The sequence below is a fragment of the Sorex araneus genome, chromosome 11 (assembly GCF_027595985.1).
Source record: "Sorex araneus isolate mSorAra2 chromosome 11, mSorAra2.pri, whole genome shotgun sequence".
NCBI classification, from domain to species: domain Eukaryota; kingdom Metazoa; phylum Chordata; class Mammalia; order Eulipotyphla; family Soricidae; genus Sorex; species Sorex araneus.
In genome coordinates, this window is record NC_073312.1 from 28208617 (window position 1) to 28225342 (window position 16726).

General features: G+C 47.9%; 1 protein-coding gene across 2 annotated transcripts in view; it reads left to right on the forward strand.

Annotated features, from left to right (window-relative positions):
- The window catches only part of HPSE2 (heparanase 2 (inactive)), a 641446-nt gene extending 630114 nt beyond the window's left edge, over nucleotides 1-11332 (forward strand). For both annotated transcript variants that reach the window (XM_055119266.1, XM_055119267.1), the window contains one exon: nucleotides 11167-11332. In XM_055119266.1, the coding sequence (XP_054975241.1) occupies nucleotides 11167-11332 (166 nt within the window). The remainder of the gene's footprint in view (nucleotides 1-11166) is intronic.
- Nucleotides 11333-16726: the final 5394 nt, after the last annotated feature.

Genomic DNA, 16726 nt, shown 5'->3' on the forward strand with positions numbered 1-16726 from the left:
TGTTGTTGTTTTTGGCTTTTGGGGTCACACCCAGTGATGCTCCTGGCCCTGCACTCAAGAATTACTCCTGGTCCTGTTCAGTGGACCATCTGGGATGCTGGGGATCAAACCTTCGTGCAAGGCAAACTCCCTACCCACTGTATGGTTGTTCCAACCAAAGTTTTCCTTTCCTCCTCATATCTTCACTGTATTGTGTTTCTCTACGCATTTGCGTGTCTCTGTTTTCTGTATTAGCAGGTGGGATTTTCTTCTCTTACAACCGAGTTTGTGCAACACATGAACTACAGTGATATGAGCAGAGCCCCTGGCATACTGTGTAGGAATATAAGAAACCATGGCATTGATTCTGTACAATGGAAAGGCAACCATTTTCACCACGTCTTAGCATCTCCTTGGTTTTTATAGCTGCTTGATTGTGTCCTGGGGTTGGAGGGTGATATGCCTAAGACCTGGAGCTTTGAGATGGTCACAGAATCTAATTTTCTTCTCAAACTTCCCCCAGATGATTCCCTCTGCTGCTAGACACGAACAGTATCAGTATAATAAATCCAGGTTTTTGAGCTCAGCTCACATCTTGTCTGCCAAACGTGCGGAGTTACCGTGAGCCATTAGAAGCACACGGATGAGTCTCATTACAGCTTGGATCATTATTGCCCAGACCTGGAGGAGACACAGATCACATCGTGACTTCCAAACCTAATTGCAAACCAGAGAAGCCTCAATCCCTGACCACCTGCCCCTCACCCTGTCGGTGCTCTTTGCAGACAGAAGTCCTCTTCTCTCTGCTTAGCAGAAGCTAGGGGGAAAAATCATCATTTCAATATGTCCCTTAAAAAATGGGACAAGGGCAAATGAACTAACCACCTCAAAATGTTTCCGAGACTCCATACGCACATCATGGGCTCTGGAAGGCCAGGAAATGGTTGTCTGCAGTGTTTACTCTCCTACAAGCTCCCCTCTGAAAGTACAAAGGGACTGGAGTGTCAGACCACCACATGAGAACCAGAAAAGTGGAGTGGAATTGGGCAAGTGTTGGTTTGAACTACTTTCCTAGGCATGAAAGGCACGGCAGTTGGTGCTATTGGAAATCAAGAGTGAGAGCAATCCCGCAGCGGGCACACAGCTAAGGCTGAGCCATGGGGGCCGGCTGAAATGGTTGCAGCTTTGTCGAGGGAAGAGCAGGCTTTGGGACAGAGTCTACCAGATGCCAGGTGGGGCCGGAAGCACATAGGAGGAAAGCTTCAGCACACACTTGGTGGGGGGAATAACCCTCCCCACGCAGTACCCCAAGAAGAGCTTTGGGAGCCCCCTGCAGCCCTTGCCCAGCTGGGACTTGCTGGGCACTAATCTGCTGTTGCTACCCCCTCCCCTTTGTAGGCAATGATGGGAGGGGGTGATGCAGGGGAGAGGCATTTCAATAGAACCCCTTTATTAAGTGACCCTAAACGCACAGCCTGTCCCAAGCAAGGGAAGAGAAGCAGGACCCCGAGCCGAAGTGATGGTGCAGAGGGGGTGCAGAGGGGGTGGGAGAATTGCCTTGCACTTAGGTTCGATCCCCAGCATCCCATATGGTCCCCTAAGCAGCCAGGAGTAACTCCTGAGTGCAGAGCCAGGAGAAACCCCTGAGCATCGCAGGGTATAACCCCAAAAAGGAGGGGATTGGGAGGAGGGAAAGAAAGAGAAAGAGAGAAAGAGACAGACACAGAGAGAGAGACAGACAGACAGACAGAAACAGAAAGAGACACAGACAGAGAGACAGAGAGAAAAATGGAGACCGAGAGAGAAAGAGAGAGAGAGACAGAGACAGAGAGACAGAGAGACAGAGAACCCTGTGGTTCTCTGACCCCAGCTGGCTCCCGGTTTGACCCGACTGGAGAGGGCAGGAAGCTGCAGGCACCAGCTTCCTAACCCTACCCGGGCCTCGGGGGCTATGATGAGCAAATGGAAGCGTGGCGGGTGGGCCGGGCCAGCTGCAGGAGCCCTGCGCTGACCCTGAGCCCGCGTCCCTCCTCCAGCACCCGGGCGGGATGGCAGCTCTCCCGGCAGGAACTGCAGCCCGCCTCGCTACATTTCCTTCACACCAGGCACATTGCAGGTGGGGTCCCCTGCTAAGGGGACTGCGAGGAAGTTTTTGTTTGACGGTTCCTGTGGTTTGCTCCTCTGGAGGACCAAGCTCAGGGAACTCTGCTGTCCCCTGTTGAAGTGCAGCCGCAGGCGCCGCAGCAGCCCTGCCGGGCCAAACCCACGCTATGACGTCCTTGTGTGGAGCAAGAGTGACCTCTAGTGGCATGGGACAAGCACATTGGCCCTAGCTAGGGGCCAGGAGCGTGGTTGTGTGGTTATCCTGGAGCACATGCGTGCACCCAAGCACACCTGTTCTTATGCGCCTGCCTTTTCCTCCCTCTTTCCTCATTCTTTCACCCTCCGAGCATTTTTCCTCCCTCCCTCACTCATTGTTCAGTGACCAAAAACTTGAGACCAGAGCAGAATGCAGCTGTATCTGCTTATGTCCTGCTTGTCAGGAAAGGAATCGGTGACATTTGATGCAGCATGTTTAATTACCTTCTGGGCTACAGTGTGTCGGTGCTCATATTCATTCACATGCTCATATTAATTCCTGTGACACACCTGTCATGTGGGTTAGTGGATAGGGGGTGTAGGGTGGGCAGAACAGACAGGGGTTCTGGCCAGGTGCAGAAAAAGATGGGCGATTAGCAGGCTCACTTCCATGGGATGAGCGCTGAGACTGGGAGTCAGGTGATCCTAGAGGTGTGGACAGTAGGAGTTAACCAGGAAGAGGAAGCCGGAAGGGAGTAAAGGGGGATGTGGGGAGCACAGGTCATCGAGAAGGTTCCAGACAGAGTGAACATGTTCAAAAGCCCTGAGATTACAGGAAACCATGACTAGAGACGTGAAGGGAGGTGATGGGGAACAGAAGTGGTTCTTAGGGACTGGAAAAGTAGGTAAAGGACTTGCTTATGGGTATTATGAGGGGGTTGAATCACGTGCTGCGATCAGAGGGGAACCACGGAACTTGGAGATGGGTGACCCTGGTGTTTGGTTTCAATTTGGCATTCAAATTGATCACTCTCGATTCGGCATTAAACTCTGCCTCAGGCTAGCTGTTATGTCAAGGAAACATCCCTAACTCCCCCCCAAAAGTGGTCAAGGAATCTTGGGGTTCTTTTAGTCGGGCTTACAGGGGGAGAAACCTGTGCTCAGAAAAGTCAAATCACTTTCTCCAAGTGGCTGGGATGGAACTTGTCCTCTTCAGTCAAATTATTTCCTCTTTCACCTCCCAACTCAAGGCTCTAAACACCCCAGCCTGAACTAAGCACCAGCTCCCAAACGTGCTCCCCATGATATATAGGTTCCCCTTTCCTCTACTCCTGAAAAAGTCCACATGAACCCAGAATCCAATCATTTATCTTTAGGACTGGCACAAAGTGTGCTTATTAGATTTGTGGCTTGAGGTCTTGGAACAGTTGAGATAAGGATTTAGCGTCTGCTTCAATATCCACGACTAGTAAGACATGATAAGGCATGGGATCCAGAGAGTATAGACAGGTGTGTAGAAACGGGGGGATGTAGGGTTGACCGGGCCAAGAATCTCCCATGGAGACCAGAGACCTGAGGGCTGACTTCTAATCAAGATATCGAATCCCACTTCCAACAGCACAAAACATAAAGAAAACAAGTTTAGGAGCTGCAAAGTAACTCAGACTTTGTGAAAACAGATGGTGATAAAACGCAGTTGTCCTAATATTTGGATAATTTCAATGCCCTCAGCCATCCAGGCAGTCTGGGGATTAAGAGAGTCATTCAGCAGAGGCTGGATCATTTAGCTTTGAGTTTGAAAAGTCATGGGCCAGTAAGAAGGTCCCAGAATGTGATGAAAATATGATAAAGGTTTTCAAAGAAAGAAACACAATCCTTCGGAGTGCCATCTGGAATTAAGATCACCATGAGGTGATCGAAAGAGGTGTCAGGAGGCCTGAATTGGAGACGGAGCTTAGTCACCTATTAGCTCTGTGACCTTGCCCAGACTACTTAACCTCTCTGACCCCATCTCAATAGGAAAGTTGCAATAATAATAATAATAATAAAACTTGCCCGATGTGCCTCTCAGGGCTCTTTAGCGAGCACAAGGCGGGGGTCAGAGAGCCTATGATGAAGGGCATCAGTGAACATCTTGGCTCTGTCCCTTCCTGACTCCATGATTTCAGTGAATTTCAGATCCTGCTGGATTTCAATTTCCCCGTTTGTAATATAGGGGTGCTGTCACCTCTCTCAGGTGGCAGTTTTAAGAACTCAAATAGTCAAAGTAAGTCATAGCCTGGTGCCTTTTGCACAGTTCGATGATTGCTAATTTATTTCGTTGGTGTGATTATGCGTGCAAACATACATATTGGACAATCCATAAACATGAAAGATTATTGTAATGTTTAGTGTGATATGACTTCACTGGGTAACAGGGTAAATATTAAAAGAAAAACATAAGCAGGAAAAATAGAATGAAGGTGATAAAGCACACAGTCCATCTTTATAATGAAGGAACTTTGTAGATAAGGATGTACGAGCACTCAAGGTCTCACAGAATTAACTCCTGTTGGCTTAGCTAAGAGATGGCCATATAGATCATTTTTAAAGATGAAAAACACTAGTAATGATCAATAGCCTTATGTCAGCTTGGGATAAGGTATCTAGTGAGTGACTGTGAGAATCAGCGATAATTCAGTTCTTATCTCACATCTCCAGAGCCACTGAGAGCAAGAGTAATTGGTACATTAATGAAATCTGTGAGGGCACTCGGGGAGCCTCTGTCAGGCTGGAGAAACCTGGGGAGAGTAGAAATCATGCATAGGAGCCTTAAAAGTTTCATTCACTTCTTCAAAAAATATTTCATCCCTCCTCTGTGTTAAGCATGTGTTAGACGCTGAGGATTTGGGGATAAAAGACACAAAGACACAAATCCCTTTTTTTTTTTTAACTGAGCTCATAGCCCAGTGGAGGGAAAGAGCTGGTAAATCAGTACAAGTCAGAGTGGCTGTTATATTAAGTTTGGGGAATACAATACAAGAGAGAGCAAATACGGGGCTCCGCACCCAGCCCAGTGCCAGAGAAGGTCTTCCCAGGGGAGCAACAAAGGCCCTTCAAGGACTTGCCGTCTTGTGGGACAGAGAACCAGGTGTGTGCTATAGGGACCCAAAAATGCAAGTGCGAGGCATGAATTCTGAGCAAAGATGTTGGCTTGTTTTTTTAAGGATAAGAGTTTCTGTTTCTTTCTTTGTTTATGGAGGCATTGCTGGTGGTGCTCAGGGCTTACACATGTCTCTGTGCTCTGGCTCCACTCCTGGTGTTGCTCACGGGTCCATATGTGCTGCTGGGGATTGAGCTAAAGTCAGCCATGTGCAAGGCAAAGCACCTTTGAACCCCTTTTGTATCTCTTCAGCCTTAAGTATGAGGATTTCTTTATAATATCAACAGAGTATATCACCCACCCAGATCACAGTCGCTGTCATTTCAAAATGACATGTTTGTTTGAAAAGGACACATAATTCTTCTTCCTGCCCTTCCCCCTCCACCCCCATAAAACTATTAGGACTTTTCTAAGTTGTAAGTTAACTTTTGTCTTCAGAATACCAGCAGCATCTGCTGACATTTACATTTAAAAATGTTTACTATCCTTTTAAATAAACTTGTGTATTTTCATCATAGTAGTGTCTATGTGGACTGGAGCCATAGCACAGCGGGTAGGGCATTGGCCTTGCACGCAGCCGACCTGGGTTCAATTCCTCCATCCCTCTTGGAGAGCCCAGCAAGCTACCGAGAGTATCCTGCCTGCGTGGCAGAGCCTGACAAGCTACCTGTGGCGTATTCGATATGCCAAAAACAGTAACAAGTCTCACAATGGAAACGTTACTGGTGCCCACTTGAGCAAATCAGGGCGACAGTGATACAGTGCAGTGTCTATGTATATTTTCACTTGAGAAGAAGTTACTTCACTGATGTGCAAGACTTACTATGTTTTGTTCATAAACCACCTTTGTTCATACATCTGTTGATGATGTCCTTTTCATGACTGCCAACCCATCCTCCAGCCACCCTCAGAGAACTGTGATTCGCAGTCAGCATTGGAGTAAGGTGGCGTGGTGGTGGGCAGAGACTGGCAGAACAAGGCTGGGAGTTAGCTGAAGCTTGGCTTCATGATCCATATTAAAGGAGACAGGATGGGGATTTGTTGGAGCGTTTGAAGCAATAACGGCAGCAAATAGCTCTGTTGGCAATGTGACAAGTGGGCGGTGTGGGAAGGAACAAGAAAGAGATCAGAAGTCAAGTCCTGAAGTAAAATACCAGCAGATTTGAAAAATATTAAAGGAAGAATTGATTTGACTTAGTGACCCCAAACATGGGCATTGGGAGGTAAGTCTCAGATAACTCCCAGCTTGCTGGCTTAGGTAATTGAATAAATAGTGGTACAAGCACAAAGATTAAAAGAAAAACAGAAGTAAAGATAGATCTCAAAGAGATTTGGACTGGACACAGTGACTTTGAGGTTCCTCAGGGTCAGCAAAGGGGATATACATTGGTTAGACAAAGCAAGATCAGAAATACAGGTTTGCAAAAGATTGACAGGAAGACAGAAATCAAAATCTTGGATGTGGGCAGTAGCACCCAGAGTGAATCCACGGTGTGGAAAGAGAAGGGTCTAGGTGCAAAGGCCAGAAACACACACACACACACACACACACACACACACACACACACACTTACACACTCCATCTTAGAGTTAAATAGGAGACATGCCCCTTCAAAAGAAAGGACATCTAGACATAGAGGGAAGCCGAGAGAGACCTGTAAGAGCCAAAGGAAGACAGAGCTTCAGGGATGGAGGCAGTGCCTCAGAGTCATCAAGTACGAGGACCAGAAGCTGCCTGCAACAGACATGAAAGCAATGGTACAAGTACCATCTCCCACTCCTATGGCTCATTACGTTTTCAAGCACTTTCATTCATTTTATTTCTTACTTTGACCCATATAGCATTCTCACACATTTTTTAAAAAATTCAGAAAGCAAGGTTAAGATTGTTGCCAAACCCCCTTAGCAGTTAGACAAGAAAAAGATATCAAGAGGGCATACAGATAGGAAAGGAAGAGGTCAATCTATCATTATTTGCAGACGATATGATACTATACTTGAAAACCCTAAAGACTCTACAGAAAAGCTCTTAGAAACAATAGGTCAATATAGTAAAGTGGCAGCCTACAAAATCAACACCTAAAAGTCCATGGCTTTCTTACATACAAATAATGAAAGAGAAGAAAGAGACATTAAAAAACCAATCCTGTTTACAATAATACCTCAGAAAATCAAGTACCTTGGAATCAGCTTAACCAAAGAGGTGAAGGACTATACAAGGATAATTACAAAACACTACTTCAAGAAATAAAAGAGAACACTAGGAGACACATAGTAGGAAATGGAAACACATCCCCTACTCATGGATAGGGAGAATTAACATGATCAAAATGGCAATACTGTCCAAAGCACTATACGAATTTAATGCAATACCTATCAGAATACCCATGACATTTTTCAAAGAAATAGACAAAACACTCCTGAAATTTATATGGAACAATAAACCCCCAGGAATAGCTAAAGCAATCCTTGGAAAAAAGAAGATGGGTGGCGTCACCTTCCTCAATTTCAAACTCTACTACAAAGCAGTTGTAATTAAAACAGCATGGTATTGGGCTAGAAGCAGACCTGCAAACCAATTGTTCAGAGTTGAATATCCTGTCACAGATCCCCAAATATATGGTTTAATCTTTGACAAAGGAGCAAGAAATGTGAAGTGGAACAAGGAAAGCCTCTTTCAACAAGTGGTGCTGGGAAAACTGGACAGCTTCCTGCAAAAAAAGAACTCTGACCTCTGTCTAATGCCAGGCACAAAAGTCATATCAAAGTGGATTAAAGACCTCAATATCAGACATGAATATATAAGGTACCTAGAGGAAAATGTAGGCAGAACTCTCCATGACATTGAAGCTAAAAATATCTTTAAGGATGAAACAGCACTGACCATGCAAGTGGAAGCAAACATAAACAAATGTCACTACATCAAACTAAGAAGCTTCTGCAATTCAAAAGAAACAGTGGCCAAAATACAGAAAGAGCCCACAGAATGGGAAAGAATATTTACCCAATACCCATCTGATAAGGGATTAATATCCAGGATATACAAGACACTAGTAGAATTGTACAAGAAAAAAAAATCCAACCCCATCAAAAAATGGGGAGAAGAAATGAACAGAAGTTTCCTCAAAAAAGAAATACAAATGACCAAAAGGCACATGAAAAAATGCTCCACATCGCTAGTCATCGGGGAGATACAAATCAAAACAACAATGAGATATCTCAGACCACAGAGACTGGCACACATTCAGATAAACAAAAGCAAGCAGTGCTGGCGTGGATGTGGGGGAAAAGGGATGCTTTTTCACTGTTGGTAGGAATGCCGACTGGTCCAGAAAACAATATGGACAGTCCTTCAAAAACTAGAAATTGAGCTTCCATATGACTCTGCAATGCCACTTCTGGGAGTATATCCTGAGGATGCAAAAAAGCACAGTAGAAATAACATCTGTACCTATATGTTCATTGCAGCACTGTTCACAATAACCAAAATCTGGAAACAACCTAAGTGCCCTAGAACCCATGACTGGTTAAAGGAACTTTGGTACATTTACACAATGGAATACTATGCAGCTGTTAGGAGAGATGAAGTCATGAAATTTGCTTATAAATTGATAGACATGAAGAGTATCATGCTAAGTGGAGTCAGAAAGAGAGGGACAGACATAGAAGGACTGCACTCATTTGTGGAGTATAGAATATTATCACATGAGACTGACACCCAAGGACAGTAGATACAAGGGCCAGGAGGATTGCCCCATAGCTGGAAGCCTGCTTCATGAGCAGAGGGGAGAAGGCAGCTAGAATAGAGAAGGGATCACTAAGAAAATGATGGCTGGAGGAATTAGTTAGGATGGAAGATGTGTGCTGAAAGTAGATAATGGACCAAACATGATAACCTCTCAGTGTCTGTGTTGCAAGCCATAATGCCCAAAAGTAGAGAGAGTATGGGTAATATTGTCTGCCATGGAGGCAGGGGGAGGGTGGGAAAGGGGGATTACCAGGGATATTGGTGGTAAGGTATGTGCACTGGTAGAGGGATGGGTGTTTGATCATTGTGTGATTGTAACCCAAACTGAAAGCTTGTAACTATCTCACGGTGATTCAATAAAATTTAAAAAAATAAAGATTGTTGCCAAACCTATCTGGCAAGTGAATGGCCTAGCTCCTGAATGAGAGATCTATCGGTCGAGAATCCTCACCATGATTGCTGGCTCTACCTGCACCATATTTTCTTTTTCACCAGCCAATAAGTAAATCCAATATAGCCTGTTCTCAAAGAAGAACTGCTCATTATTATGGTAGAAATCAAAAGACACACTTTTCACACTTGGCTTTTCACTTCCCAGAGCCCAAGGATGTCACTGCTTAGGATCAACTGAATCTTGAAGGGCATTACCTAATTCCTTAAGGGGGTGGCTTCTACCAGAGTCCATAGAAGGAGGCATTGACGGGCTTTGCCTAGAGAAGGGATGTGAATGTAGCCAGCTTTGGAAAGACCCTGATGTTGTTGAACATGTTTGTGAGAGAGTTGTTGGCTAGACACCCACCCGAACTCACTGTGAAGACCAGGCAGGGTGTTTGTTTACAATTGAGCCCCCTCTCATCACCCTGCCTCCCCTAGGTGGTCTACAGAGGGATCCCTGGAGCAGGGAGTTAAAGCTCCTTGCTATATGATTTGCATATTTGATGCAGTCAAATTTGTATATCAAATGTCCAAATGCAATACCTAGCACCCTATCAAAGAAGTTCTCCGGTTTGTCTCTCCAGCATCTGCCTGAGCCAGCCCTGGCTCTCCATGCCAGAAAGCCTGTTTGGCTTCTCACCTCAGTCATTACAACAAGAGGGTCTGCCCCGCCGCCGACCTGTCGAGTCTGAGCCAGGCCCACACTTATGCATGTGGAGTCAGGCTGGAGCTGCTTGTCTGACCAGCTCTCCAGGTTGGGAGCGATTTACAACGCGCTCTTCCCTGGGGATTTACTGCTCCATGGGACCTGAGTCTGATTATCTCTCTCTAAACCAGTCTATCATTCACAGCACAGGAAGGAGCCCCAAACAAAGACCTCTTTAGCAACGTGTAACCTTGTGTTCTCTTCACAGCTGAGTGCAGCCACTGCAGTGTTGTCACAGGGGAGGTCGAGTCAAGCCTATCATCCTTATTATGTGATACTGATTTTATGTGGGGGGCAGTTGGGAGCTGTAATTAGCCGTGTCCAGAGCTTATTCCTGGCTCTGCTCAGGGGGCTATACTCAGGGGACCATATGCAGTGCCAGGGATCCAACTGGGGTTGGCTGCATGCAGGACAAGTGCCTTACCTGTTGTACTCCCTCTGGCCCCAATGTTGACTTTCTGAAGGCAGTCTCCTCCCTTCCTTATTCCCAACTTTACTTCCAATGTCTGGCCCCGTCCTGACCTTTCCCACTAATAAAACTGGACTTCAGTCTGCGTAGACGGCTGGATTAGACCCAGAACCATGGAGTTCAGCAGGGACACACTCTGCATCCCAACCCACAAGCCAAGGAGGGCTGGTGAGCCGTTCCCTCTGCCTCTCAGTGGCCACCAGTGTGTGTGTGTGTGTGTGTGTGTGTGTGTGTGTGTGTGTGTGTGTGTGGCCTCCTCCTCAGGGCTGGACATGGTCAGTGCACAGGAAGGATGAAAGCCAGAGGATCAGGAAATGGCCACTCCAAGTGCCTACTGTATCTCTTCCCTCACTGTGCGCCTTCTGTCAAAGCTCCCACGAAATGCTGTGTAAAAAACCGAGTCTCAGGAAGGGAGACTGGGTCCGATGTCTCTGTACGTGCCTCCAGAGCAGCACTAGAAAGGTGACCTGAGGTAAATTCTAATCTGTCTCCTAGATTAACGAAAGAACCGGGTTCGGGAGGAAACCCCCGGAAGCCCCTTCAGCCTGAGGTAAAAACTCGGTGGCGCTGCTCTCTAACGCAGCCCTTGCTGTTCTTCCCCGCCGCAGGTCCGTGCAGCTCAACGGGCAGCCCTTAGTGATGGTGGACGACGGGACCCTGCCGGAGCTGAAGCCCCGCCCGCTGCGGGCTGGCCGGACATTGGTCATCCCTCCAGTCAGCATGGGTTTTTACGTGGTCAAGAACGTCAACGCTCTGGCCTGCCGCTACCGATAAGCCCGCCTCGCGCTCACGACCTGCCGCGCCGGCCGGCCTTCCACTCCTCCGCCTCGTAGTGCCTTCCTCTCCACAGCAGCCTCTGCCGCCCCATCCTGCTGGAACCCGTGTCGACTCGCCTCTGAGGAGACCGGCGTGCGCTCAGCCTCCACACGGCCCATCCACCCACCCCATGGGAAAGCGCAGGCCACCCGCGTTCCTCTCCCAGGAGGAAGGCACAGGCCGGGCTGTGCGTCTCCACGGGTGCGCAGGAAAACCAGCCGAGCACCTGGCCCCCGGGACAACCGGTCCATTCCCCCACCAGGCCCCACGGCCCTGCCACACTGCACTCGCGCCACCACTTGTGGCTGCTGCCCTTGGCAAAGACGGAGAGCTCGGGCCTCCTCTCCCTCCGCTCCTTTGTCTGTTCCCTGCTGTTGCTCGGGGGTTCCCTGTGGCCTCTCTTCCCTCTGGGGAGCGAGCGGGGTGAGGGAGTCAGCACCGGCCCGCTGGGCGAGCTGTTCCTGTGCCTTCCCAGCTGATGTATGAGAGCGTACATCCGGGTTTCTGGGGGTGGCATCAATCACTGGCTAGTCCTCTGGGAAGTGGGTCCTTCAAAAGTAAAATTGCAATCATACTCCAGATTTTGTAAGAAGGTTCTCTGCCTCCGTGAATTCAGATTTCCCCAAGGTTGGGAGGGGAATCAGGTAACAATATTCACTGAGTGAAGAACAATGTATGAGGCACCACAAAAAGCAATCATCATCCATCATGGAGCTGCGAGGGAGGGTGTTTCCTTACACAGAGAAAGCACATGAAACTGTCTCTCTCTCTCTCTCTCTTACACACACACACACATATATATGTGTACACACATATTCACTCACACACATATCCACACACATGCATACACATATATATCCACACACATACATACTCTTATACACACACATACTCATACCCACATTCATGCACACACATACATACACACATATGTACACATAGATTCACACACACAGACTCACACATACGTAACACTCACAAACTCACATCCATACATTCACACAGATACACTGAGCAGAGCAAATAATTAGACTTGTCTCAAAAATGAAGGGAATGAGAAGAGCCCTTGAAGGTAAGCCCTTAATGCTTTAGTTGATCAAAACCAGTTTTTAAAGTGGAAGTGGACAGCAAAGGTCATCACTGTAAGGCTCAGTGGAGCCAGTCCTTCTGCCTCTTGCAAGTAGCTGTGCACTTCTCAGCCGTATTTACGAGGCAAAAACTGTGTCTGGTGCTTTAAGAGGCCCTGGTCCGTGCTGTCACAAACCAGCATCGCTGAGCACAGATCCAAGCTTTCCTGGAGGGGACTGGGGGCGGGGAGCTGGGGGGCCATGGGAAGCCCCCAGTTCAACAGGGGACAGACAAGCAGTATGATTTGCCCTTCCTGATCAAAACCTCTATGATTCAAGGCGGTGTGTGTGTGTGTGTGTGTGTGTGTGTGTGTGTGTGTGTGTGTGTGTGTGTGTGTCTTTTTTGCAAACAAGCCGCATCTGAAATGATCTTCTTTCTTGGCATAAAGGACAGGAAGATGCTATTTTAGATGAAAGAGATCTGACCAGATGCTAGGGCTCAATTAATAGAGCACAACCCTTTCTGCTGCTGTGGAAGGAGTGGCACAGGGGAAGGGCAGGAGGGTTGCCTCAGATGCTGGGGCCCGGACTTATTCACAGCCACGTCTGCACATTAAAGGCTGAGGTGAGAGACAGGAGGAGGAAGAGGCGAGAGAGCAGTTGGGGAGTCTCAGCCTAGACCCCCAGGGACTGGGGAGAAGGAAGCTGACACCTTTTCTCTACCACCTACTTCATCAGGCTCCTCTTAGTGCGAGAAAGAGACTTGGTTTTAGACCTGCTTAGTATAGGATACAGAGAAATAGCCCGCCAGAGGTGCAAGCTGTGGTGGATACGGAGGAATAGTCCCCCCGCCAACCCCCTGCAGGTGCGTGCTGTGGGAAACTGAGGGCAGGACGCACGGGGTCAGGGGGTTGCTCAGGCAGCTGGAGAAGGAGCAGGCGGTACTGAACTGACCACAGGCACCCCCTGAAAGCTCAGGTCTGAAAGAGGGAAGGGGCATCAGGGGCCAGACTGGAGGGTCCAAAGGAGCAAAGGAAGCAGCAGAGACAAGAGAGAGAGAGAGAGAGAGAGAGAGAGAGAGAGAGAGAAGAGGACAATGATGATATTTCCCAAAATAACTCCTTCAAATTTGCATGGGCAGCAAAATCTCTTCCCCATGCTGACATCGGCACAGCTGTGGAGCCCCGGATGAAGAGTAGCCCTTGGTCCTGGATCTAGTTTGCTTTACAGAGTAGTCCCTCAAGGAGTTAGTAATATCATCTCCCATTTTCCTTAGGAAGCACGGAGAGGCACAATAGCAGGGAATAAACCAGAGCTTGCTCACTTGTCCACCAAGCTCAGAAGCAATTCACAGCCCCTCTGCCTTCCCCTTTGTAGATTCTAAGTCAGACTCGCCGACCCTCATGGGCACCTTTCAAACCCAGCCTGGGAAAGAGAGCCAGGACTCACTGGGACTCTAAGCTGGTACAAAAGGGGTGGTTTCTGCTTCCTTGGTCTTTCTCTGCATATTAAGTGCTGCTCCTCAGAGCCTTATGGGTTTTTTTTAGTTGTTTTGTTTTGTTTTAGTTAATCAAAGGGGAGGAGGAAATTTCAGAAATTTATCTTCGGAGTCCTTCACATCCAAGATCACAATCATCTTGTGGAAGATGCGTTTGCCATGTGCAAAAGATATCAAGAAACACTACAACATCACATTCCATAAAAAATCCTAGTACAGGGCATTTGTTGTTTTTTAAAATTTTTGTTGTGGGTCCTAGTTACTAAATAGGTGGGGATCACTATAAGGGAATCTCCTTCACACACTTCCCCCCAAAGACAGCCTGTGCGACACTCAGCATTCTGGGCCACATCTAGAGTGCTGCTTTGCAAAGAACAAAAGAGCTAATCCCATTTTCACCCATCAGATTTCTCTTCCTAAAACAAGAGAGGGCTGAGATCCTTTAAGATTTAAGAACCACTCTATTTTAAACCAGAGAATGGGCTTGCAGAAATGTCTGTTTGAGAGCATAATAACGTATAATGAGAAGTCTGTGCCTTTTGTTGAGGTACCTCCAGGCTGCGGGAATGATTTTCTTTCTCCTTTCTTATCGCAAAGGCTCAGAACACATTCTCATTGTTGTTTTAAAGAGAAAGTCTCAATTCTTCTACAACCCTGGAAAAGCTGTCACCTTGGGATATTAGCAAGATCTCAGGCCTGGCTTACCAGAATCCCAGTTCCTGAAAGTCCCCTTGCTCTGTGCAGTAGAGCAGAGAGAAGTCCTGGGCAGACAGCCTGAGCCTGCACCCTCTTACGGTGCAGGGGCTATTGGCAGACTCAGCCTGAGAGCCCTCTGCCCGCTTTTGGAACCAGGGAGCCTCTCAGCTTCCTGGGGTGGGTGTGGAGATGACCTGGCAGGTCTGTAGTGCTGAGTCACCTCCCTAACCTGTACCCAAGGCCCCTGTACACTGCAGGATACAGCGTGAAAAACCACAAGAGCAGCTCTATTCTGATCTCTGCGGAAGTCAAGGAAAACAAGTTCGTAAAGCCCCAAGACAGGGACAGACATTAAATTTTTGAAATAGCTAGAGAGCAATCCAGGACTGTAGGGATAGGGCTGGCAGAGGGCAAGGGAATCCTTAACTTTCAAAAGCTTAACTCTCCACTGCCCCATTCTCCAACTTCAGCACCCAAGGCCCAGTTTGGGCACTGCCAGGTTCTGCCCCACCCACCCACTCCCTCACACTCCACACCTCCCCTCCACCAAGTACACCACCCCTATCGAAAACACAAGGAAATATGCTAAATTGAGAGGAACTAAATTTGGGTTGTTGACCCCAGAGCCTTAGCCACAGCCATGCTCAAGGACCCTCTCCACACGTTCGGACGAGCCTCACGCATGAAGATACCAGCAGAAGAACCCAGGTGTGTGGGACCCGGGGCTGAGACCTCCAAGCCTGCGCGGATCAGGACTGGGCCTCTTCCACCCAGATTTCCCATTTTCCAGTAGCTAGGTGGTCACACCCAAGGACTGCCCCCGGCGCCGTGTAATCCCACCAACGGCCAACATCCAGAGACTTAAAACCAAGCTCCGAAAGTGCTCGGCCGCAAAGTGGCTGCATGATATCGTATAACCTACTTCTCTCTCTGGAAGAACCTGGCAAGCTACCAAGAGAACCTGCCCACATGGGAGAGCCTGGCAAGCTCCCTGTCGTGTATTCATATGCCAAAACCAATAACAATGCTGGGTCTCGTTCCCCTGACCCTGAAAGAGCCTCCAATGCGGCATCGTTGGGAAGGACGAGTAGAGAGAGGCTTCTAAAATCTCAGGGCTAGGACGAATGGAGACGCTACTGAGACTGCTCAAGAAATTCAACAATCAATGGGATGATGATGATGATGATGATGATGATGATGATGATGATGATGATGATGATGATGATGATGATGACCCATTGCGATATTTGCTTAGGATGGTCCAGTGTTCAAAATAAGACTGTAAGGGGTCTTCAGAGAGAGACAGTAATCATAAAGCCCCAGCAACTGGAATCAACAGAGCCACTGCTGAGTCCACTAACAGAGACATGGAGGCTTCTGTAACCGTCTCTCTCAGCTCAGGCTTGGTGATGGAGTGGAAAGAAGGGTATACATTTGTCCAAAGCCATCGAGATAAGCAGAGTGACAGAACGGGGCATAGGATTCCAGAATGTTACAGAGTGGCCTAACAACATTCCCATATCTCTCCTTGAAATGACAGTGGCAAACTTTTTGGGGGTATACTCCTATAGCAGTACTGTAGGGCTCCAGGGGCCACTCAGCAGTTTTTCAGTGAACTGGACCCTACTGTGTGAGAGTATGTGAGAGTCCAATACTGCTCAGGCCCTGTGGTGCTGGGCATGGAAGCCAGGTCAGACGCATGCCTCATCACTGAACTCTGGCTGACACCCGGCCAGCTTCTCTCTGTGTGTTTTCCACAGCTAGCTTTCAAACATACGGTGATGTCTGCAGAGAGCCCCAGCCAGGTCCTCACCTAGGACAGATATCTTGGGTTGGGGGACTCAAACTTGCAGCTCTGTTGGAGAGTGAGTAGGGCCCAGAGCAGCCATGCCTGTGGAATCTTGAATCCATGCTCACCTCGGCCCCCTGGTGACCTCCCCATGGTTTCTGTAGAACAATGAAAATCCCTCTTCCATGTCTACTACCCACTGGAACAACGCAATGTCTAAGTCCTAGAGGTAAGTAGTCAAACCAGACAACACCACACACACACACACACACACACACACACACACACACACACACTCACAC